This window comes from Arvicola amphibius, chromosome 3 (assembly GCF_903992535.2).
Source record: "Arvicola amphibius chromosome 3, mArvAmp1.2, whole genome shotgun sequence".
In the NCBI taxonomy this organism is placed as follows: domain Eukaryota; kingdom Metazoa; phylum Chordata; class Mammalia; order Rodentia; family Cricetidae; genus Arvicola; species Arvicola amphibius.
In genome coordinates this window covers 159,228,128-159,253,458 of record NC_052049.1, presented here as the reverse complement: position 1 = coordinate 159,253,458, position 25,331 = coordinate 159,228,128, and the positions used below count along the sequence as shown (strand labels likewise).

The 25,331-nt window shown below is 38.6% G+C and overlaps 1 protein-coding gene across 2 annotated transcripts in view; it reads right to left on the bottom strand.

Moving 5' to 3' along the window:
* The window catches only part of Plod2 (procollagen-lysine,2-oxoglutarate 5-dioxygenase 2), a 66,909-nt gene that overhangs the window by 12,909 nt on the left and 28,669 nt on the right, over positions 1–25,331 (bottom strand). For both annotated transcript variants that reach the window (XM_038323573.1, XM_038323574.1), the window contains exons 3-11: positions 25,155–25,291; positions 18,030–18,193; positions 14,845–14,957; positions 12,747–12,810; positions 11,089–11,186; positions 6,358–6,459; positions 3,790–3,915; positions 2,148–2,269; positions 165–269 (exon numbers count right to left, since the gene is read on the bottom strand). In XM_038323573.1, coding sequence (XP_038179501.1) covers positions 165–269; positions 2,148–2,269; positions 3,790–3,915; positions 6,358–6,459; positions 11,089–11,186; positions 12,747–12,810; positions 14,845–14,957; positions 18,030–18,193; positions 25,155–25,291 — 1,031 coding nt within the window. The remainder of the gene's footprint in view (positions 1–164; positions 270–2,147; positions 2,270–3,789; positions 3,916–6,357; positions 6,460–11,088; positions 11,187–12,746; positions 12,811–14,844; positions 14,958–18,029; positions 18,194–25,154; positions 25,292–25,331) is intronic.

Here is a 25,331-nt window from a genome sequence, read left to right as displayed (position 1 = left end):
CTGTATTACTGGACACTTTCATTTCTAAGATTGCTAATGGAATACTTAGTACTGGGACCTTAAAAGGTATAGGACAGTTGAATATGACCTACCTCAATTTACTAGTGTACCCACACACATGTGGGAAATTATATTACTAACGAAATCATGTTAAATCTTAGTACCTGTTTTGTTCAATCAAAATTTTTAAAGTTCTTGGGTTTGTCAAAACAACATCTGCATCCACACTAAAGTAGTAGTCACACTTTTCATCCTGACGGCAGAAATCCCTGATGTTGAGAAAGAAAATAAAATAAGCATTAGGCAAAATTTCCTGCTTGGAAATATTAATGTAAAGCAAATTTAAGTAGGAATGTTCTAATGTATTTTCAATCAAAACTGCCATGATACTGAAAATGACTGTCACCGACCCATGTATCCATAGGTAGACATCACTACAATTTTAGAACAAGTGAGATACATATTTAATTCACTAAATATTTTAAGGCATAAAAACCTTTAGGAGCCATAGGGGTGGTTCAATATATAATAGCAATTGCTGTGCACGCAGAAGGACTCTGGCCCAAATTCATGTAAAAAAACAGAGCACAGTCCAACACACAGGCCAACAACCCCAGTACTTAAGGGGCACAGACAGAGGGGGGTGGCTGGGACTGGCTGGTCTCCAGACTGGCTCCAGGGAAGTAAGAGATGTTGTCTGAAGGGAATAAGGTAGGTATTGATAGATAAGGGCATCTTGTGGCCTGCTCTGGCTTCTGCACACATGATAGGTGTATACACTTATGCACACACATATACCACATGTATATAACATCTGGTAACAATGGGAATTTGTGAAACCTATGTTTTCTGAAAGAGGAAATAACTTGCCCCAATTTATTTATTTTAAATTACCTTTTACATGTAAACACCTAGATACACAAAATAAAATACTTTATCACCATAATTCAGATTTTTAGGGGATTCAAGTTACTTTTTGCTGTAGTGTGGTGTGTGTGTGGGGGGGGGTGTTGATGGAGATTAATCCAGCCTTACACATGCAAAGACAAAATGACATTTTCTGAAAGGAATTATGGAGATAAAGTTCAAGGCTTCTTGGCTTCTTAAGTACTAATATTTTACACTTGATTGCATAGAGTGCTTTTTAAGACAATTATGCCCTGCCTGCTCACTGGAAATGCTAACTCACATGTTTTTCCAGGAGAGACTGCAGTGTTTCCTATAGGAAATCAAGGACCGAGCTACTAACGACACCATGATGACCTGCGACGTCCTAAGATCATCATGCATTTAGGATACATTTAGCTATGGCTTCTGCATTTAGGATACTCTTGCCTGCTTCACCTTTCCAGCCTCACAGCCGGCCCTACTGGCCACTTTCTGCTTCTTAAGTACATTTTTTTCAAACTAGCAACCAAGCAGGACAGTTGATAGGAAAATTTACAGCAGGTCTTCAAAACCATCAGAGAGAGTGAGTCCTGAACAGGGACTCAGGGGATTAACCAATGAATTAGTTAAGGATACAGGCCATTTCTGACGACTCTAAAGCCCTTCCCAAGAAGAAACCCTAACTGTGCCTTAGACTTGCACAGTACAAGGCATGAGAGTCAGCAACAGACAAGAACGTCCCCTGTTAAGAAGGCACAGTATCTTTGCATGTTTACAAGCAGCTTCTCAAAATGCCTGGCATTCACTGGAGACACAACTGCTCAGTGGCAGAGTTTCACAAGTACTCTACTGGAGTACTAAAGAACCGAAAGCAGCTTTTCTGAGTACAGAGTCTTAGCAACATCAAGAAGAGCACAGAAATTCCGCATAGGAACTTTACTACATGGCCTCTGGATGATGAATTTAAATATAAGCATTTTGCTCTTATAGTCACAATATTCATTTATCTCTTTTGTTTAAATCTTTAGCTGCAGCTAATTCATAACCTGATTAAGTATTTTGACTTGGTTTAAAGAAAAGTATAATAACTCCCATGTCCACTCCTGTGTAACTACACCCACACAGAAGTGTCTCCTGCAGCTCTGTGACACACACATACAAAGAGGTGTCTTCCAACTTTAATAAAACAAATCAGGGAAATTTTTTTCTTAAAATTCATCTACCAGAATAACAATTCAATATATATTATTCAAACATACATTCCCATGTTTCTGGCTTCCGCTTGACTTAGATTTTCTTCTGGTCCTACTATTTTTATAGTACTGATTTCAAGCTTAGCTTTATCAAAAAACACTTTGATGTCCTTTTCATGATAAACTTCCTGTAAAAAATTTTAAATATAAAAAATTAGATGGAAGACAAACTGAATTGTTTACAAAGACAATACTTCATGCTTAAAGTATGAATTATATAATTGAGTTATTCAATTACAGAAAACATACTTAACTATCATCTGAAAGAATCAAAGAACATAAAATAGATTTATATCAATATCCAAAAGGAGAAGCTGCTTCAAAATTAATTCAGTGCCTGCTAAAAGGTCAAGTCCTGCAGTAATACTTAAATCCTAGTCATTACAGAGAATTCTAACTGAAGGGGGAATATCTTGTTGCCTAAGAGTCTTAGATATTTGCTATAAAAATTCAGAAATGAGGTTTATTAAATGTAATAAATATTAGTATATTATGTATATAAACAGCCTCATTGTGCAAAATAAAATTTAAAAATAATCTCTGAAGCCAAAGAGTACAATTAATAACCATATACAAAATTGTCTTTAGACAAAAAGAGAGTATTTAGCAAATTCACATTGACCAACAGCCAGCCAGCAGTGTAAAACCATCGATTTAGGATGATTCCTAATTCAGCTGTATTGAAGTTAGGGGGACTGCCTCTCCAGCACCAGTGTGTGTGGAGTTTTCTATGCATCGCATCTTACTTTTCCTTCTCAAAAGTGCTGTCCCAGCAAGGTAAGGTCAGTTGTCACGTAAGGCTGCATGACACAGCCTTAAAAAAAAAGATAAAAATTGATGTTAGGAAATTTAAGGTCATTTGAAATTTGGTAAAAGGTCAACAAAAAGCACAGAACCATAACTGTGCTAGGTGCTTATGTTAAGTATAACTACAACTGTGTTAGGTGCTTGTGTTAAGTAGCAATATTATGATTAATTCTGGACAGCAAATAATGTCTGATATTTACTCTTTCAACTTACTAAAGGTGGGTTTCTGAAATTTGAAAACGGTCTCTGAAAAAAATGAAAGATTATAAGACATACCAAAAACAGACTATTAGTTAAATGAAAACCTATTACCACAAGAGCAGAAAACAAGAAGCTCGGGAGCTGACAACTTAGAAATAAAACAAATATTGACAGAAACGACTTATTTAAAGTACATGTTTGGAGGATCTGAATGTCTCAGAAGAAATAACAATATCGTGTTTCGCTGGTGAGGAGCATGCTACTTTGAGCTGGAGGGAGGCAGTGCTCTGGAAGTGTGTCAGCTCTGATGCTATGTTATTATTGCTGCAAAAACCAAGGGCCAGTCAATAGAAGAAAGCCCCAGAGTCACCAAAATGCAAAGGAACACAGGCTCTTTTGCACATCCTCATTAATTATGCTGACAAACTGTGTGGAAATGGCTAATATCCAGCCATTTTGATCTATAGAAACTCTCAATTTCATGTGGCTCAGCTTAATATTACATTAAACTTTCAATTCTTAAGACATAATAATAATAAAAAGACATAATAGAAGTGTAAAACATTCCTTAGTTTTAAGGTACAAGAGGAGTCACTTCAAAAAAATTCTCACGTTCAACACTCAAGACTGAAATACTTACTTTATTATGAATAAAGAGTTTAAGTGCTTCTTTGGGATAATCCAGTGTTAACAGTAAGTCCAGGAATCGAGGTAGAAAGGGGGTTGGTTGTTCAATAAAAACACCTATTGTTACCTTTGGATGGACCTATGTTTTACAGCAAACACAAAAGCAAATTATGATCAGTATAATTTCAAATTCTATTCAAATCTTAGCGGGGGGGGGGGTACAACAAGCAAAGCAAAGAAAAGAAACAGAACAAATAAAACAACAAGAAACACATAACTTTCAGGTCAGCATAATCACAAAGCTGGCATCAACCACTGAGTCCTCTAACACTGTGAAGCCAATCAAAGTGATTTTCTTGAATCACTCTTGTAACATAGATTTATAACATAAAAAAGTTATTATCCTGTTCACCATATGGATGACATAGTACACAGCCTGTGTAAGTAATCCACTTCCTTCTGGGCTCCTCTCAAAGAAGCTAAATGGTGTTTTGAAAAAATTCTATAAAACATACCAGAGTTCTAGGTCAGGGATGCTGCTGATGGTAGAGTGCCTCCCAATCTCTGGGCTTGGAGAACAAGAAGAGGTAAGGAGAAAGAACAAAGAAAAGAACGGGATGGAGGAGGAGGGGAAGAAGGAGGATAAAGAGGAATGACCCCATCTTATTAACAGGTTTTGCTGTTTCTACTTACTTTCAGCATATTATGTTATAAGAAAAACTACTTTCTTTAGTTAACATATTATCTGAATGTGAATATTTTATGTGTTTTCTTAAATCCACTTTCAGCATGTGTTAGGTATATACCTATGTAAAATATCTGTAATACACATTGGCCATGGCAGTCTTTGTGATGGGTGGGGTTTTATCAAAGGGAATGGAAGCTCCTGGTTTGAAAAGGTTACGATCAAGGTAGTAAAACAGATATGCAAGCGAATTGTTAGCAATGAGACTAAAACCAGAGCTGCACGAAGTCTTCACAGAGCCCAGACGTGCAGAGCAAGTCCACTGCCACTGAACTAGAGATGTGTTTAATCCTGCACATAGTAAATGTTGAGTGGGCTACTTCTTCCCGTCTCCTCACACAGATCCCTCCATTATCTGCATATGTGAACGTCTGCTTGCAAGGAAGTGAGCCTGTCCATTGTGCTTTATCAGTTCACTGGCCCAAACACCATTTACGAGATGAGGAAATAAATGCAAAGAACTAGAAACAGTACACCTACCCTTTAGGAGTTTTCAGTTGAATGGAAGAAAAGAGTCAAGAGCAGATCATAATCTCCTCTAAAATGTTTAATTCAAATATCCTAGTTACCTTAGAAGTTAACCATCCCACATTTATAAACAAGCAGGATGGAATTCAAAGTAGTAATTTACATCCATTGCAAGTTTCTCTTTTAATATTTATTGCAGGAATTTAACTATGAAATTTAAACTGTATCTAAAATGTGCATGTGTAGGGCCAACAAGATGACTCGGGCAGTGAGGCGTTTGCCACTGATCCTGTCCATCTAACCCACAGGGCTCACAGAGCAAAAGAAGAGAACCAAATCTTGCAAGCTTCCCCTGACCTCTACCCATGCAGACAAAATGTACTAACATGCACACAAACATATGCACACAAATACATAGCATAAATGAATAAAAATGTGATAGAAATTTAACTCTACCAGGTAAGAAGCTGTTATGACCCACATTTAAACATATGCTGTGTGCAGGATCTTAGCTCCTACAAATGCTTCATTACTATGTCCCTGTTGCATGCTCACTATGTTTTGAGAACTACAGAATTTTATTATATTTATGAATAAGTAATTCTCCCTTTCTAGAACAATTTAGTAAGTTGTAAGTCAAGCGCAGAAACCAAATTATTTATATGCAAAAAACATTATTTATATGCTGAATAAAAATCTCAACACTAATATTTTATCCTTGAATCAGAAAGTTTAAATTAGAAGCAAAAATCCAAACAGAAGGAATTGATTCTCCTTCCAGAGGACAACACCACTTTCTGCAAAAAGCATCAAGACAAGTGTTTAAATATCTCCATGGTGCGGATTCATTCAGAACTGCTCTGGCCCTCTTTCCAGATAGGAAACATTTAGTTTGTTGCTTCAAAGTCTGGCCAAAAACCTTCCTTTCAAGTGACATAGAGTTCTATTCAGAAGTTACTAAATGTAGACAATTTACTTTTTATCCTCCCTTCAGACTGTGGTGAGAAATCAAGCACTAGTTTAGGGCGTTCCAGTGCCCTGTGTCGTGGGACCTTGCCACTCCACAGCTGCTGCAGTCACACACGTCTCTGGGGACTTTATTTTTACCAGTGTTGCTCTGACTTCATTGGCATGCTGTCAGTTGCTCAGTCTACTTACGGCAAATAAGGTCAACTTTCAGCTGTTAGTGCTTTCAAAATAATAGAAAGCACAGACTTCTAGATTTTCTAAGTCACTGTACTTTTACATTAGAAAGCATCATCACACATACGAGGAAAACTATACAACAATTTGCCTTTTTCCTGTGTCACTGCATCTCATGACAATGTAGATTTCTGATGTATGTTCACACATATAAATTCCACTTACATCCATTGCAGACAAGTCAATTGTGTCAACGTCACAAAGAGCACAGCCACTTTCCTGTGTCCATGAATTAGGAACATAGTTTCCAAAGTAATTCTGGAGAATCTAATAAATGCAGGAAAAATCAGATGAACAGAAGCAGTCTGTAGGCACAAAGTTCTCACTATATAATTACATAGTTTCAGAGAATTCTTGTCTGCACCTGGCAAAATTCCCCAATCACACTAACATTTATCACCAACATATATACATTTTTCAGGTGATGAATCATTAAGTTCTAGAAATGACCAAGTTGTTATAAAAGATAAAAGTCATATTATTTGATATAATTTGATGTAAGGAATACTAGAATTTGCCATTGTAACCAAAAAAAAAAAAAAAATAGGCCAAGTAAACTTTTAAAGGAACAATTAAGACATTTAGACAAACCACCATGATTCGAGTATGCAGTAATGAGATAAATGTGTTTAAATGTCCAGCACAGACATTTAAATTGCCCCATTACCTGCAGTAAATGGGGCAAGGGTAAGGTGACTTCTCACCAAACACATCACACAGAACAAAGAGTGAGGCAGCTTTGCCACCAAAGAACACAAAGCTATTTCTGGAGATGTAAACAGAGCCTGCTTGTTCATTTTCTGGCCGCGCAGACCCAAATAATCACACAGAAACTATACTAACTACAACACTGCTTGGCCAATAGCTTAGATATATTCCTAGCTAGTTTGTGCATCTTCAATTAACCCATTTCTATGAATTTATATATCACCATGAGGCTGTGGCCTACCAGTAAGGTTTCCGTGTCTGTCTCCTTCATCAGCTACAAGATGTCACCTTGACTCTGCCTACTATGTCTATATACTTCTGTTCAGATTTCTTGCCTGGCTATACTCTGCTAAGCCACTGACCAAAACAGCTTTATTCATCAAACAATAAAAGCAACATATATACAGAAGGTCATCCTACATCATAGAGACACTTCTGTCAGCCAGGCTTTGGGGTGCTGCTCAGAGGACAAATGCAACAAGGGATTAAGAGTCATTCCACAAACCAAAGAAAACCAGCCGTGGAGATTGCTTACCCATCTGAGAGGGCACCTCCTCTCTGACTAGCCCCTCTCTTTTAATTATCTATTGAGATTTATCTCATTTTGTAAAAACTGTGATTTTATATTTTGAAGGGTAGTCAGTAAAGGGTGGAAGTTGGCACAACAAACAAGCAGACTACAATTTCCTTTGAGCCCTCAAAATATATTGAACCTTTCTGAAATTGAGACATTGCAGAATCATTCTCTAGATGTATACGTAACAAAGTTACTACAGGCTTTGCAATCTTGATACCACACAGTGTCTGCTGTAAATTACATCACCATTGTAAAAACACACTTCAAATCCTCATTATGCTTATATAATCATGTTTTTCATATTTGCTTGTTTGTTTCTGTTTTTGCTTTGAGACAGGGTTTCTCTGTGTAGCGATGGCTGCCCTGGAACTCCCTCTGTAGACCAGGCTGCCCCAGAACTTGCAGAGCTCTACCTGCCTCTGCCTCTCATGAGTGCTGAGAGCAAAGACTGGTGTCACCACTGCCAGCTAATCATGCTATTCTTGTCGTTGCTTTTGCTTTTTAACATGGAAAAAATAAGACATTCAAAAGAATAAGTCAAGCATTTTAAAGACAGAAGTGAGAGCACATAAGTAAGTGCTTACAAGATATTTCCAGCTTCTTAAGACCCTAAAGTACAGCACAGAGGGAGCGAACTCGGCCATTTCGCCAGCGTCCTTCCCTAGGTCTATCAGAATATTTCTACTGCACAGAAACTTCAATCAGAAGGTGCTAAAACCAGGAAACTGCATTAGCATTTTTGTGCTACCTAAATACTATAGAGGTCGATACACTGAACCTCTGTAAACCTAAGAAATGGATAAGCACCACAAGAGCTTTGGATGATATGGGACCTCTGAAGTCAGAAACCATACGTCATGACAGTCATTATGACATTTCAAGAGTCAGTATGGCTGGGCATGGTTTTGTTGCACACCTTTAATCCCAGCACTCCAGAGGCAGATGCAGCTGGATCTCCTTGAGTTCAAAGTCAGCCTGGTCTACAAGGCGAGGTAAATGCTACCTAATACTACACAGTGACATCCTCTCAAAGAGGGGTAGGAAACAATGGAGCATTTAAAGTGCATAACAAAACAAAAACAAGACACAGAAAGTACTTCTGATTAACAAATAATGAAGATGAGTAATAAAGTAAGACACATATATACATTATATATATAATGTGCTCTGTAATACATGTTACTTTGAAAGGACATGAAAAATACAAAATACACAATCTTCATTAGAATGTCAATGAAAATATTTTTAAAGGAAGTAAAAGTCCCTGAAATTGCTGGACACATTAAAAATCCTCACAACATTTAAGGACTGACACTTTTTCCACTTAGAAATAACATCAAAATTTAATATTTGTGCCATGAATTCTAGATTCCCTGTATGAATATGAAAATGGCAAACAATCCTAAGGGGTAAAGCACAAAGAAGCAAAATGTTCAGTTTTCAGAAATAAAGTTCAATTTTGTAACTTTCCACCTTCTACCCTTTTTCCAGAGGAGTAAATGTTGGGAAACAGTACTACTGATGGGAAATGCCCTGGTATTTGTCATCCCATGGCAGAGATTGCCCATCCCTTCCCAACACCCATACACCAGGGCATCTGTTTCCCTCGTAACAACTGTGGACATTTCTGCTGGCCGCTGGGGAAGGTGTGGAAAGCTGCTGAAGGGCGAGGCTGCCTTGGGTTCCTGGGCACTGAGCAAGAACTTTCCTGAGTCTTCTTCAAAGCACATCCAAATATGATGTCATCTGCACTCACAGAGGGCCCATCCCCGTCCCTATCTAGCTATTAGTCAAGGTCACAGCAGCTAAGAACTATGATTTTGGGGCATGGATTAAGGTCATTGATTTTATTATAAACCAAATTATTTGAAGAAATTACTTCTTTTCACGTGCAGCACATGTGATTATTCTAGAATCTCTGAACTATTAGGGGAATAAAGCTTGCTCTCTGGGTCTCTGATCTTTACTGTTCCTAAAAAGGTAGACACTAAAGTGAAGTATGTACCTATAGAATAGAAGGTCATAATCTTGCTAAGAGAAAACCCTTTTTACTTTATTTTTTTACACAAATAAAATTTTATTCTAGTAAGTACAAATGTACTTATGTAACTATATTAAATTTTTATAAATAAATTTATACATACTAATACATTTATTGAAAACAGTTATAGATATTTTGCAGTGTAAAGTATTTGATCTGAAAGTAAGTAAATTATCAAGCTGGCCTTAACTTATAGCTATTCTTCCTTTGCACCCCAGATCTCAGGTGTTAAAAGTGTATACTACCAAACATATTTATATCTTCCAAAATATCATTCTGAACAATTGTCTCCTTGAAATAGAATACTTCAGTAGAAAAACTTCCCCAGGCCATAAGAAATACAGGAGAATTTAAAACATAGATTATACATAGGTACCCAATTTTGGAAGCTCTTAGTTCTATGGGGACTTTGTGGCATTTTCCAATCATTTCAGACAAGTATGATGCAAATAAATACAACAGCCATTTTTTTTTTTTACCTAAATAGAGTTGGAGCCATTTTAGGATTATTAAGAGACTTGACTCTAGAGGGGTTCCCAGCTATCCAGTGAGACGCCCCCAGCTAGTTCCGTGGGCAGCTGAGGAGAGGGAACCGGAAAAGGCTAGTTCCTATAGCCATACTAATGAATATCTTGCATATCACCATAGAACCTTCATCTGGTGATGGAGGGAGATAGAAACAGATAGAAACAATGGAGCCCCACATTGGTGCACCGGACTGAGCTCCCAAGGTCTGACGAGGAGCAGAAGGAGGGAGAACATGAGAAAGAAAGTCAGGACCATGAGGAAACCTTCATCTGGCGATGGATGGAGATAGAGACAGAGCCACACACTGGTGCACCGCACTGAGCTCCCAAGGTCCAAATGAGGAGTAGAAGGAGGGAAAACATGAGCAAGGAAGTCTGGACTGCGAGGGGTGCTCCCATCCACTGCGATGGTGGGGCTGATCTATTTGGAGCTCACCAAGCCCAGCTGGACTGGGACTGAAAAAGCATGGGATAAAACCGGTCTCCCTGAACATGGTGGACAATAAGGGCTGCTGAGAAGCCAAGGACAATGACACTGGATTTGGATCCTACTACGCATACTGGCTTTGCGGGAGCCTGGCCTGTTTGGATGCTCACCTTCCTGGACCTGGATGGAGGGGGGAGGAACTTGGACTTCCCACAGGGCAGGGAACCCTTACTGCTCTCTGGATAGGAAAGGGAGGGGGAGTGGAGGGGGAAGGGGGGTTAATGGGAGGCAGGGAGGAGGCAGAAATTTTTAATAAAAAAATAGGCTTTAATTGTTTTTGGAAAGCTTCATATTTATTTTAGGTTAGAACTTTTTTTGCTAATAAGTTCATTGCAACGTTTTTATTCCCTAAGTACCCTGTAATGCTGCCATAGATGTTGTCCTCCAACCCTGTTTATTTTAAGTCAGATGCTACACTGCATAAAAGACAACGTAAATAAACTGTCTACATTCGAGTTTTTCAAAGAACCTGTTTTAAAGACATGATGACCTCCCATATTGCTTCATAGTCCAACTTAGAGAAACAGACAATCAGTTAGTGGGCATAGGTACTTACTTTGGTGGGCCCATTTCCATTAATTGCTACCGGCAGTGTTTCATAAAACGTATTCTTCACTCTGCTTTTACCATTTTCAAATTTTAAAACCACCTCATCTGGGTGAAAAAGAGAAAAGTTTTTCTTAACTTCAAACATCTGTAGGTCTATGGATTTCCAAGACACACAATCACATTTTTCAATGCATAGAAACTATCTTGTCCAATTTAGCCAATTTCCAAATTGAAGAACGGTACAGGTAGTCACAGGCTGATTCCAACCAAACGCCCGAGCACTAAGCCGGGTTGTCAGGTGCTTTGCTGGTCCCTGACGTGTTTGCCCGCAGTGTGGCACCAGCTGGATCCACTATCACAACTTATTTGTAGTGGACCCAGACCAGCCTTGAAGGTTCTAGAAACAGCAAGCAATGTGTGTTTGGCAAAGGTGCATTGCCTGGCATAAGCAAGACTTTCACAGCTGGCTGGCCATCTGATAGATGTGCAGCTCTCAATTGGCCTTCTATCCCAAGAACCTAATCACTCTATGGACAGCACCATGAACTGTATAGAACTGTAATATATTCTTAACTTTTTAAATAATATGCATTAATAAATAAAAATATTTTGAGTTTTAGCACATAAATTAAAACACCAAGAATACTCACAAGCATGTTCATGGGCAATCTCTGTGCAGATGTACCCACATACGGTGGTGTGGACATGTTCTCTGTGTGTGTGCTCACAAATATGTAACTGTATGCACAGTTCTGTTTGAGTAATCAAATGTGCGTAGTTGGGTGCACACATTGTATATTTAGTCATAATTATCCAGGTTTATTCACATGTTCTTGAGGCAGCACTTAAAAATGTGCAGGTATATATACATGACATATGCACATTCATGTGCAGGTTCGTGCACATGCTCTGCATATATACTCACAAGTGTGTGCACACACTCTGTACATGCACTCACAAGTACGCAAACATGCTTGTTTGTGTATTTACAAGTGTACATGTATGCCCCTATGCTCTGTGAGCACATATAAACTGCTGTGCACACATGCTTTTTGAGTGTACTAACAGATCCAGGTGTGTGCACACATTGTGTATATATTCATAAATGTGCAGGTTGTTATATGCATACACTATGGGAGTGTACTAACACATATGTGTACATACTCTGCTAAAGTGTACTCCCTTGTCTGTCAGTGTGAACACATGTTCTGAGTATAGTCATGTTAAGTTCATGTGTGTTCACATACTTTGTACATATACTCACAAGTATGTCACTTTGTACATGTTCTTTATATGTACTCATAAGTGCACTCAGAGTGAGCATGCTCTGTAAGACTGTATTTATGAATATGCAGGTATGAGCACACAGTATACTCATAAGTGTGCAGATTTATACACATACTATAAGTGTCCTCACAAATGTGCACACACTCGATGCAGATAGCCATAAGTGTTTGGATGCATACACACACTCTGCAGAAGCATATTCATATTAGGAATGGAATTTTCTGAACTATATGAAAACATCGAATTAAGTTCAGTTCTTGATTTTTTTTAACATTTTCGAGGCTGGCACCTTGGTCATAGCTTCAAATGGTCTACTGCAGAAGAGAACGCTGAATACAGGCATTCACAACTAAGAGAAGACAGTGTGTGTATCTATACCTGTAGCTCCATTCAAGGCCTGGAAAATTTTGCATTTGTGATCCAATGTGATGTTAAATGCTTCCTAAAAGAAAAGGAAATAGGCAACATTGAAAATTATAACAGAAACAGTCAAATTGATGTATGCATCTTTGGGGTAATTTACAGCTTAAAATACTTGCTCAGTGTATTAATGAAAATATTCAGATGTCTAAGACAGACAGCACTGCAGGTAGACGCACACACAGACAGGCCTTGCTTCCCTGCTGACAGGGTGCAGAAGTCACAATGCAAGAAACATCACAAATGCACAGAAAACAAAGAAAATGTAACTTCACATTATTTAAAATATTTTTTTCAAATTATTTTAAATTTGAAATTATTCAAATAATTTCCATTTTTTTCTCTGAATTAAAGATTAAATCAATCTTATGAACTCTCTCTATAAAGCCTGTGGCAGACCGGTTTTAACAGTCCCCAGATTTTCAGTATGGCCTATGTATTGGGAAAAGCATGAAATTGCATTTATGTGTTATGTGTAGTTACCTGATATGTTGTCACATAAGTACGTGTACTTCCTGGCTCTTCCTGAAAGGCTAGCTAAAGAGACCTCACGAATTTAAATGGCACTTTGTTGTTTTTTCAACCAACCTGCATTTTATCTGTCTGACTGTCATGACCAGGGCTCCGACAGCCATCTGGTCACAGAGACACTGAAAATACAAACTCCACACGTAGTGTGGAACAGAGAATAGCTACCTTGCTGGAAAGTAGCACACCATTGTTGGAGCCGACACTATCTCAGAGGGAAAAAATTAACATATTGACAAATATATTTCTTATTAAGCCCACTACTATGTTTAGTTATTCTATCTGTGATAATTACAATATTTTTATTAGGAAATAAGGCTCTGTCTCTGGCCCCTAGAATCTCAGGCCATAATCTCTGGAATTTCATGATCTATTCATTCCATAATTTATACTCTAAAGCACTTTTTTCTGTTCCCCCTTTTATGGCCAGTGTACATGTGTGTTTTATGTGTGTGTGTGTCTTTGTGTGTGTGTGTGTGTGTGTGTGTGTGTGTTTGCCTGAGTGTGAGTATAAATGTATTTAGAAGCCAAAAGTAGACACTGAGCATCTTTTTTAATTGCTTTCTACCTAATGTGGAGATAAGGTCTCTCACATCAATTCAGCTAATCTAGCTAGCCAGCTGTCTAGGGACCTCCAGCTGTTTCTCAGAACTGAGACCACAGGTGAGCCTGTTTGGCATTTATGCAGTACTGAGAATCCCAACTTGGTTGTCAAGCTGACAAGGCAAATGTTTTGCCCACTTAGCCACCTGCTCAGTCCCTTTGCAAACATTCTTAGTCCTCCAGCTGGCTATAAAACCCAATGAGCTCTGTCTACGTAGGACCATGTCCCATGCTATATCTTCAATACCAGTCACCTGGACGATGGTGAGGCACCCTCAAACTCCAAAAAGTCTTACAGAGATGTTCATTCCAGTGTGACAAACTCTTTCTCAGTGGGCTTATCCATATGCCACTTCAAAGTATCAAACAAAGCATTGCCAGGCACCATGGTAGACTTTTAAAAGTGTTACTGCTAGAACATCGTGTCTTAATGATAGATGTCTGCTCCACACAGACATCATTGTCTGGAGCTGGGTTTGGTCTCCAGGCTCAGAAACTTTACTTATTTCTCCCATTCTGATATCAAGAGACCTGGCAGTGAGTCTACAGCAGCTGAGGCTGCACGCTGGTAGAGGGTGGCCCTGAATTTTCTAGTCGTGTGATGTGTTTCCACACAACATGGCAAATAACAGGGTCTTAAACCTATTTTTTTCTCTTTAATGAACCTAAATTGGGCAAGATTTTTGACTCAGCCACTGGACAGACACAGAGACAATCAGAGACTTCTCATATACAAAGGAGGGATACCGAGGTCACCTACTCACTGCTTATTCCACCGATGTGGAGAGTTTCAACTGTGATACCAACAAAAATAATTTGCAATTCAGTTTCCCAAAATCTTTTTGTTTCTGACCCCTCACTGAGGAAAATATAAAATTCAAAGCAACCAAAGCAGCAAAAAGAGAAACTGCAAGCTCTCCCTCACCCTCTTCACTGGGTCGATGTAAATTTTTGTGTAGAAGAGCTGATCATCGTCGTTATCCTGCAGATTCCACTGCTGGACAAGACGGCTGATGTACGGAGCATAGCCCATGAAGCCTGCAACACACAAACACAGCAGACAGCTCAGAATGCAAAGACCCAAGCATATGCCATCGTTAGTTCATTCGAATAGCTGACAAAGCTGGAAAGTCATGAGGTCCAATGTTTATGTATGTATGCTATAATGGAGAGACAATACTAATTATAATACAAAGCAAGCTAATCGAGGATGCTTTTAAATATATGCATTCCTGAAGTTAACTGATAAATAAGAACTTACTTTGTGCAAGGTTACTAAGGAAAGGCTAACTGGGGACATAGCAGGGTGAAATGGAATCCTCTAGACCTTGTGAACGGCCCTTCTTGAACCTACTGAAAAGGAACCACTGCTTCTGAATGGAGGAAATGTCTCCCCCTGTGCCAAGATTCCAGAGTAGGCAAAGGGGTTGTCATCAACTACAAAAATCCTCAAGAAATTTTCTATCCAGGGAATTTTGGGAATATTTTCCATTACTTGAAACCAGTCTTACTGTGCCTGGTAGATCATTTTTCTGGCTAGATTTTACATGTCATTGTCTGGAAAAAGGAAATCTAAAATTGAAGTCTTCCCCTTGGCCTTGGAGCCTTTGTGATGAATCTGCTAATAGCACATGTCTATAAAGACAGAGACAACGGAGTCATTTTCTAGGTCTTCCCGAGTTTCAGCCATGCAACCAGCTGCTCTGCTGCACTGACAGACAACACTCACCACACACAGACCACAGTTTTAAAAAGTTTATTTTATTTTGCCTGCTTGTTTGTATGTGAGCCATGAGTGTGCAGGTGCTCAGAGAGGTCAGAAGACAATGCCAGGTTCCCTTGACTTAGAGTTACAAGACTTAGACTTACATTGAGCTCAGCAATGTGATAGGGATGCCAGGAACTGGACAAGCGGTGAGTGTTCAACCACAGACCATCTCTCGAGCCTGACAATGTATTTTTAATTACTATGAATAATTTTCAATAATAAAAAATTGATGTGTCATTTTTCACTGACATATTATTCTTATAAAAAATTGCTCCCTTACCCTTCTTCTAAGGCCAAATACCTCTAAATAAGTAAAATAAAATTACATTCAGATGCATTCATAATTTATTATTTTTCAATTAACATGTCTTAAACTAAATGGTACATTTTTACTAAGTCACAACTCATGTCCTTTAAATGTCTCTCACAAGCTGTCTGTGCAATCACACACTCTGACTGCACACACTCATATTGCTGTCCTCTCTCTAATAAACCATGGAGATAGAAGCTTGGTGCTTTATCTGTGAGGACTTTCCCTGTGTCAGTTACAGCAGCACTTACCTGCTAATGGCTGCCATTTCCACAGCACTGACAGTCCCTCAGAAATTTCCCTCAGTGGCTTTACAGCTTGCTATCCAGAAGAATGTCTACCATAGGATATGATATGCATGCAATTTCCAGGAAAAAAAATAATTGAATGCAAAATACAACCTAATCCAAAGCTATATATCATCTTTAAAATTTACGTTTTAAAACCTCTAATAAGGGCTAAACTGCAAAATGAACTATTTATTGTGACTGAGGGCTTCATAGCTCAGTGGTCAGGGCAGAGGAACAGCACCAAACCTATGACAATGGCTCCAAAGGGTAAAGAGTGAGCAGCCAGCTCATAACAAGGCAGTGAGGTCAGCAGACTAACACAGCCAATCCTAGAAACTGACTTGAATACAACAATGCCCCTTGGAGATGGTGAACAGTCTGGTAAGATATACCAGGGTCGAGAGGTCCCAAAGGCACAGACAATATGTGTTGGGATGGCAGAAAGGGGAGCTAAAAGTACAGGCTGAAACCTGAGGTCTCAGAGGTCCATGATTCATACACTGAGAGGTTCTAAATTATGACTGTGGGGTGGATGGGTAAAATGGCAGAGATGTAAAGGCTGAGCTCGAGTCACTGCAGAGAAATGACAAGCTTGTCACCACAGATGACTAAGCTATGTCTGCCACCCACACATGCTTACCTCAAGCAGTATTTATGGAGCTGTCTGAACAAGATCCACTGTGGATCAAGGACTGCTCCTAACACCCAATTCCCATCATGGCTTGCAACTGGACCTATCTTATCTCTCTGCCATGCTATAACATACACTATCCTGGTAAACTAGCATGTCTTATTTAAGCTTGCTGAACTGCTAAGAGCCCTCTCTTGTGTCAGATTCAAGCAGGTTCTCATCACATGTATCCAAAACTATGTCCTGGGCCAGGCTAACCCCTGGCTCTGGAATGGGAAAAACAGTTAACAGCTAAGGTAGTAAACATACTGTTTAACTGAACAGCTTGAACCAACACTGGTTACCACTGTTTATCCCATAATGCAACAGGAAACCAGAAGCTCACTGAGGGAGGGATTCTAGCAACCCTGTACTGCTGCTTCTTCCCCATTCCATTTCTGCGGGATGCTGTGAGTCTTGATTTGACAATGGTGTCTCCTTGTTTGCTCTCTCAGCCAGGATACTGCTGCATACTGTAAATGCCTAATTTGATGCTTGGTTTTCTATCTGCAACTTTTTCTTTTAATTTTGCTTTTCTACACTAAATCAACTCACTCATTTGAAACCAAATTAGGGTTTTCACAGGTCATTCTTACACAAAACAAGTGTCCTCCATCCTAATGTGTTTGCATTAACCTCAGTTCAAGAAAAACAACTTCTGTAGTCACAATACGCCCAATGTCAAATTTTCATTTATCATTAAAGGCATGTGTGTGATCATTGTTAATTAATCTGTGGTGACTCACTAGAGAATGCAACATTTCTATACACTCAGACACTATTTAAAATGTTGGCTACAAAGCCAAAATAAGCAATTAAACACAATATATTTTAAAGATCACATTAACAAGTGGCTGTTTTTAATCATGTGCAGTACACTTAATGTCCTCAACCCCAAACCTTCTGGTAATCAGAAGCCCTGAATTCTCACTTGCACCATGGAAATTCAGACATCCCCATGGCCTACACACATGGATATGGCAGGGGATGCACACAAACTTTCAGAGCATATCATAGCAAGATCACGGCTGTGAGGCTGGATGCCTCCCATCTACAGCAGCATCATTCATACCTCCCGAGTTCAGGTACCGCTTTCCAATGTGCACTACAGGGTACTTGTCTGCCAGCCGCTTATCTGGCCACAGAATCCCGTCGGCTGCGAAGACAATTTTGTGATTTGTCTTTTGAAACTTTTTCAGGACTTCTTCAGGCCCACCAGCAAATATAACATCAAAACTGTTTCCAAAAACAAACAAACAAACAAGCTTTAGAATGTATGGTTCAGAATTTAAGCACACAATGAGGAAAAAAAAATCCCTAAAAAATTGAGAATTTAGAATCCACACAGGATTAACATCTTTTTTGAGAACAAGTCAGACAACCTCCTCCCACCTCACATCATATAAACTACATTAGATTTTGCTTTTACTCTATACTGACAAATGAAATAGAAATATGTGATATTTTTCATTAAAATAGATAATAATTTATCTCCAAAATAAAAATTGTAAGTCAGTGTGCAAGTCTTACGATTCATATAAATTGTAGGCACAGGCATAAACACTTATAAAAGTTTCCATCTTAAGAGTCAAATATTTCAGTGACATGTATACCAACCCACCATTATCTCTGAAAACTGGTTTAGATAAATGTCTCACACTGTCATAAGCATATACTATGTAATACAGACTCTTCATCAGACAATTCATCTTTTTAAAGCTCCATAAATTTGAATCAAAGTTAAAATTAATAAAATAATTTAAGGTCTAATGTTTTACCAGTTTTTTTTTTCCTGGACTTTATTTGTTCCAAAGTAATTCACTGAATCACAACCCAATAGAAAATTAACTGTGAAAACCATTATGAGGAATGTAAACTCTCCGAAGAAAGTCCCAGCTTATTACAACGTCAAATTTATCTGTATTTGTTTTTACATCAATGTACCTGAAAGCCAAATGCCTGCAGGACACTAAGATAATGTTATCCTAGGTAGCCAATGCGAAGGGCAAGCTCATAAACTTGAGCTCTGCAAAGGACTCCTTAGGAGCTAACACTGCAGATTCACTATGAGGACCAGTCAGGAAGATAGCTACTCCATCTATGCTCTCCAGCTGTATTCACTGGATATGCACATGTAAGACTTAGTAACTTATAGCTCAATGTACTTATATCTTTTATCAAAATATAACACATTTTTGCTTATCTCTATGACATATTTTTAAAGCCAAAAAATATTTGAGGTAACTTTTAGCAAAAATACTGTAAGTTTCTGTTCTCCATTAGGCAGACACAATACCTGTCCCTTTAATAGTGGACCGTTCACGTAAGGTGAACCCATGGCAATCCCTAGTAGAAAGTACTGCAAAGGAAGACATGCCACATGACTCACTCTGCCCAGCAGTGTGACGGAACTAGGACATCCCCAGCAGGCCCAGCCCTTTATAAAGGACACTGGCAGCACCGCTCTGCTCTTTCCTCCGCACAGGGTGCTGACCAGTGAAAGCACGTGTTTTACAAAGTAGACCAGCAGACTCAAAGACGAGTAAAAACTGCACAACTAAATTCTGTAACTGTTAATCAAAATTAATACCTACTAATTTATTTTGAGACGAGTCTCACAATATATCCCAGAATGGCCCAAACTTGAAATCCTCCTAGCTCAACCCCAAGGGCTGAAATTACTCATACAATCCACGACTCTTGACATCTCCCCCTTTCTAATAACAGCTAAAAGCAATGTTGACATCAGCTAATTTCTTACTTGTGATTGTTCCAGAAAATTTAAATTTTATCAGTTACTTTTATTTCTACTATGAAGTATTGCATGCCAAAATTAAGTTTCTGCTCATGAAAATCCAGATGAGCAGACTGACACAGAAAGATTACAGACACATGGTACACAGTAGAATAAAGGTTTTGTCTTTTCACAATCAATAGGCGAGATGTTGTTAGCAGTACTAAGAGCAGAGTCAAAAGATCTATCATAGCATGTGGTTGATGTCTGATCCAAGCTTTGCTTGTCAGCTTTCAGAGCAGTAAGCCAGTTGTTTAACCGTGTTTAATTCCTTAGTCATAAGTCAGGGTAAGAGACTAGAAACGTTGTTGATTAACAGCTGCTAGCACACTGTACGTGTGTGAGCAAACATGACAGCTGCTGGTTATTAACTGGAGGAGGAACTGCTTAGAAAAGTCAGAGCAAGTGTGCGTGTGTGTGTGTGTGTGTGTGTGTGTGTGTGTGTGCATGAGCTTAAAATAAGCTTTAAAGATATGTGATTGTTTTATTTTGTTTTTTGAGACAGGATTTCTACGTGTTGCTTTGGAGCCTGTCCTGGAACTAGCTCTTGTAGACCAAGCTGGCCTCGAACTCACAGAGATTTGCCTGCTTCTGCCTCCCTGGGGCTGGGATTAAAGGCGTGTGACACCACTGCCCAGCTAAAATATGTGTATTTTAAGCAATAAGGTTTAGATCAAAAAATTGTTCTTATTGAAAATCAAAATTAACTTTTGATGTGGTTTATTTAAAATTAAATAAATAAACTAACCTGATTTACAAAAAAATAAAAGCCAAACACACTTTGTAGTATGACTGAATTTATCAGTCCTACCTTTAACATACTTGTTTTATTCCAAAGCACTAGTTGTTGTTGTGGTGGTGGTGGTGGTGGCGGTGGTGGTGGTGGTGTGTGTGTGTGTGTGTGTGTGTGTGTGTGTGTGTGTGTGTGTTAGAGAGAAAAAAATAAGATGATGCCAAAATTCAAACTCTGAGTCAGGTATACAGTGAGCCTCAGGAGGCCAAGATAGTTTCTGAAAACAGTAAAGAAATGTAGCTTGGTAGGTCAAAGAACCACGATTTCTAATCTAACCTTAGAAAATGTGAAAGTAGCACCATATACTCAATGAGGTTGGAAGTTTAACTCCAGGTTCACCACTGGCCTCCAGTGAGGTAAGTCTGGGTTTCATCCCCAGTACTGCCCCCAAAAAGTTACCATTTGGGAGGCAAATGTTTTTCATCTTTGAAACTCTAGTGAAGAACTAAGATAGAACTGTATCTCAGACTATTAAAGAGGTCAATAGCTTATACAAGGAGTATGAGGTTCCATTTAATAAGTTAGTACTTTATAAACATTACTTTTAAAATATAATTCTTTAAAGGTCCATGAAAAAAATTATTTTCATACAAGTAAAAATATTACTTTGGCTAAAAATGTAAAATACTTCTTTTTCCGAGAAAGGGTCTTATGTAGCTGAGGCAAGCCAAGAACACACTAAGAAGCCCAGGCTGGCCCTGAACTCTTGATCCCTCTGCCTTCACCTCCCAAGTAATGGCAGTACCGGCAGGTGCCACCGCACACAGCTAAAAAGGTAAGGATGGTGAAACATTCCCCGTTTCATTCTAGCACATGTCTGTTTAAATTCCTCAGAAAATGTCTTTGTGCTTATTTAAAACTTCTCAAAGAAAGTTTTTCTACTTAAAATTATTTGAACCACAAAAATGTAAAAAAAAAATGTATTTTTTCAAAAAAACAAATGCACAGAGGTCATAAAATAATTCTCACAGGAACTCAGCCCACTTAAATATGAAGAATAAAATAAAACTTTCCACATTTAAGCATGGTCAATAGCCCCAAGTCCTGCAAAACCCATAAGACTAACCCAGGCATGTCACAGTTCTATCTCCAACAGGTCATTGAGACTTTTATGAGTGTTTGTGCTTCTGTATTATTTTTGTGGTACCTTCAACCACAGTTACCCAGACTGGATGAAGTTCCGTCATCCATCCTGGACTCGCCTCTTCTCATGGCAGCTTCCATCAAAATCGTTTTGCCTTGTCCTACTGATTCCATCTTACCCTACTGTCCAGTTCGTCCTCCTGAAGACAGACCCCCCCCAGGCTTCACATGCACCTTCCCTGAGATCTACCATCCCTGTCATACACACTCCTTGTTCAAGTAGTCTAACACTCTCTTGAAATCAACAAACCCCAGAGTCAATTGCTATGGCCTAATATACGAGTCACCAAATATTTACAGTAGCCTGCAGAAGACAATTTGGACTCTGAAGGCCATATAGACTCTATCAAAAAATTTATTTCTGCCAGGCTGGTACAAAAGCAGTCACAAACGAGCTAAGCAAGTGTAGGTCCCTGAGCTACAGAACAATAACTGGCCACACAAGACACATTCATGAATCCCTGTCTTATAAAATAAAATTCACATGGATCAGGTTCACACAAATAATCTCCAGGTATGATCCTATTCAGAACTTATTCTCAGTTCTTGCATGTGGATTCAATTGTGTCTTCATAATGAGCATCTACTTGACATGTATTTTCTACCTAGGTCCAAACCATTTGCCTTCAAGGCCCATTTCCATTGTCAGCTCCTCCAGACACCAACATGGCAGGAAAAAAACTCATTTATTTCCAGTTATCTCCCACTATCCTTTACTTCTCCTTACCAACCAAAACATGCATTCTATTCTATGAACCTCATAAAGAAAGCCTTCCTTAAACCAGTCTTCATCTTCTCCTTTATAAGCTGAACTCAGTCAGGACTTTATCATCTGTACGGGCCCAGTAGGAGCTTGAACATAAACAACTATGTGACTCAACCAATAAATGAATTACATCGTATCTAAACAGGAAGTAAAGGCTATTGGGTAGCCTAGGAGATGAGCCACAGAAGTCTCCTGTAATTTATACCATTCCTCCCTAATCCAATATTTTACTGATCATCACATGCATAGAATTAAACAGAAATTACAATCATTGGAACCATTAACTGTAAGTTATTGGCTGAAACAAAAACTAACAAAATGAAACAGATGCGGGCCCACACCTGAAAACTATGTCTAAGGTCTCCATCATCAGACGCAACTTGGAATTTCTAGAGACAAACCCCAATGCAACACTATAAAACCTTAAGTACCTGCAAAGATAAGCACACACACACACACACACACCAGTCACAGCTATCCTATATAGCAAACATCTGCAATCACACGCTGAAAAAGCCTCTGGAGATCATGTACTTCTGTGTGTCCATGACTATACTCCCTAAAGCCAGTGAATATCGAAAAGAACACACAGTGTGAAAACCAAAAACACACCCATTTCCTATTTAACTTTTCTTTTAGCACATTTGCACCAATGAACTGACCACAGTGAACTAAGTTTAAAGAGACAGCTAACAATTTCAGCCTTTCTTGGAAAAAAATAAAGAGTTAGTACAGAAACAAGGATCCACAGTGGTGTGCTTAGATTCCTTCTTACTAAGAAAATGAAATCTGACCATCACTAATAACAAGCCCTTCATGTCTGCACACTTAAGCTGTCACTACTGCCAGGGAGGAGGCGTCATCAAATAAACCTTTTTTTTTTTTTTTAACGTAAAACTATAGGTATTGCTTTTAAAGCTTTGCTCTCAGGAATATCTAGCCAGTCCGCTGACACATGACTGACCTGACTGTACCTAGAGACACCGGACCTTCCTTACTCTTGTCTTTTCTACCAAGTTGAGTCTTCAATACAATAGAGGTGAACCACACTGACCTGCCCCAGGACACGGGTGTCTCATAACGCCCCCCTTCTATCTGTCAGGAACAGATGGCTCCCAAACTGCCAACTTTCCAAGACTAAATCTTACGAGTAGGGAAGAAAGGAGGCTGGGAAGGGAAGCATAGGGAAAACCAGGTTCCTCAAATTCAGTGACTCAGGAACCTAAGCATCAGATTACTTTCAATGAGGTTGCTTATTTACAGATTATCTACTACAAATCGAAATCCAAATTTGCTTGTGGTCAGGTTCAAGCTTGGTGATGTGAGGAAATATGTGCTCAGCATTTAATCTAGATAGTCTATAACGTGTGTGTGTATACACACACACACACACACACACACACACACATATGACAATACTAGATCATGTAGAAAACTTCATAGTGCACAAGCCATAACATACCTTCCATATCACAATTCATCTTGTAATAAAAGGTACAAACAAGAAAGCAAAGCTCCTGCTTGGAAGACATCAAATTCTAAGCATGGAAGTTTTAATAAAGTGTGGCACTGGAACGTCATTATTTCTACTTGTATGTCAAAGCTTATGCCATCCTCACATAGAGTTTTGCTAAAGAACCACCACCTTTATTTTTATCTGTAAATAATGTTTACTGAAAAAGAAAAGACTTAAGATGACTTTCCTATACCTATGAGGTAAACTCAACAGGACTGAAAATGAATGATCAGCACCAACACTGTAACAATAGGAAGACACAAAGAGGTTATGTAAATGGCACAACTTTGTGATTTTAAGATACATAAGAAGTTTAGGAAAGAGTATAGGTATTTCAAACTAATTAGGAGAATATGGCACTATTCAAATGGCATTTGGGGACTGTGGGATGGCTCAACGACAAAATGTATGCTTAGGATGTGTATTCCTTTGGATTTCAGCTCAAGTTCAAAAGTAAATAAGTGCAAAGAAATTAATGCCTGAAAGGTTATTTTTTTCTTAACAGCACAGGGTCTCTTATCTATCTTGTATTTGTTTTTTTTTTTTTTTTTTTTTTTTTTTTTTTTGGTTTTTCAAGACAGGGTTTCTCTGCAGCTTTAGAGCCTGTCCTGGAGCTAGCTCTTGTAGACCAGGCTGGTCTCGAATTCATAGAGATCCGCCCGCCTCTGCCTCCCGAGTGCAGGGATTAGAGGCGTGCACCACCACCGCCCGGCTTTGTATTTGTTATTTTACAAGATACTTCTGTTGATTGTTAAACAGAATCCATTTGGTTGTCTCCCTCAATTGTGTACTTAAGTATAATCTCTATTGAACTTTTAATTCAAGATTAAAATGAATTTCACAAAAACGTTAAACTACGCCTTTTTTCTCATTAGTTCTTATTATAACTCATTGCCTTTAATATAAGATTGGCCCACTTGTGATTTTTCATGCATAATAAATTTATTTTACATAGAAAAACGTTCCTGTTAATGAAAAAAATGAGCATAAAACAATCTTGCTTTTAAGTTGGAGCTTAGACAGAGGTTGCTTATTAGAGAAACCAGTTATAACTGAGAAAAATAGACTTATTACAATAATGATTCTCTGTCAGTAAAATAATTCAACATTTAAACTTCAGTTACAAATTTCATCTTTCAAAGTAATACAATACAGATTGAAAAACCCATAGGATGATTCTCTTACCATTCAGTAAACAAGATAACCAGATCCTCCTGACTGGCATACTGTGCCATGGCTTCTTTCATTAATCTCACCTTCTGGCCCCCTCCAATACTATTAATCCCATCACCACCTCTCCACTCTTGCCCTTGACCAAGAACCTATGAATGAAATAAAAAATTCATCCTGAGGAAAATGCCA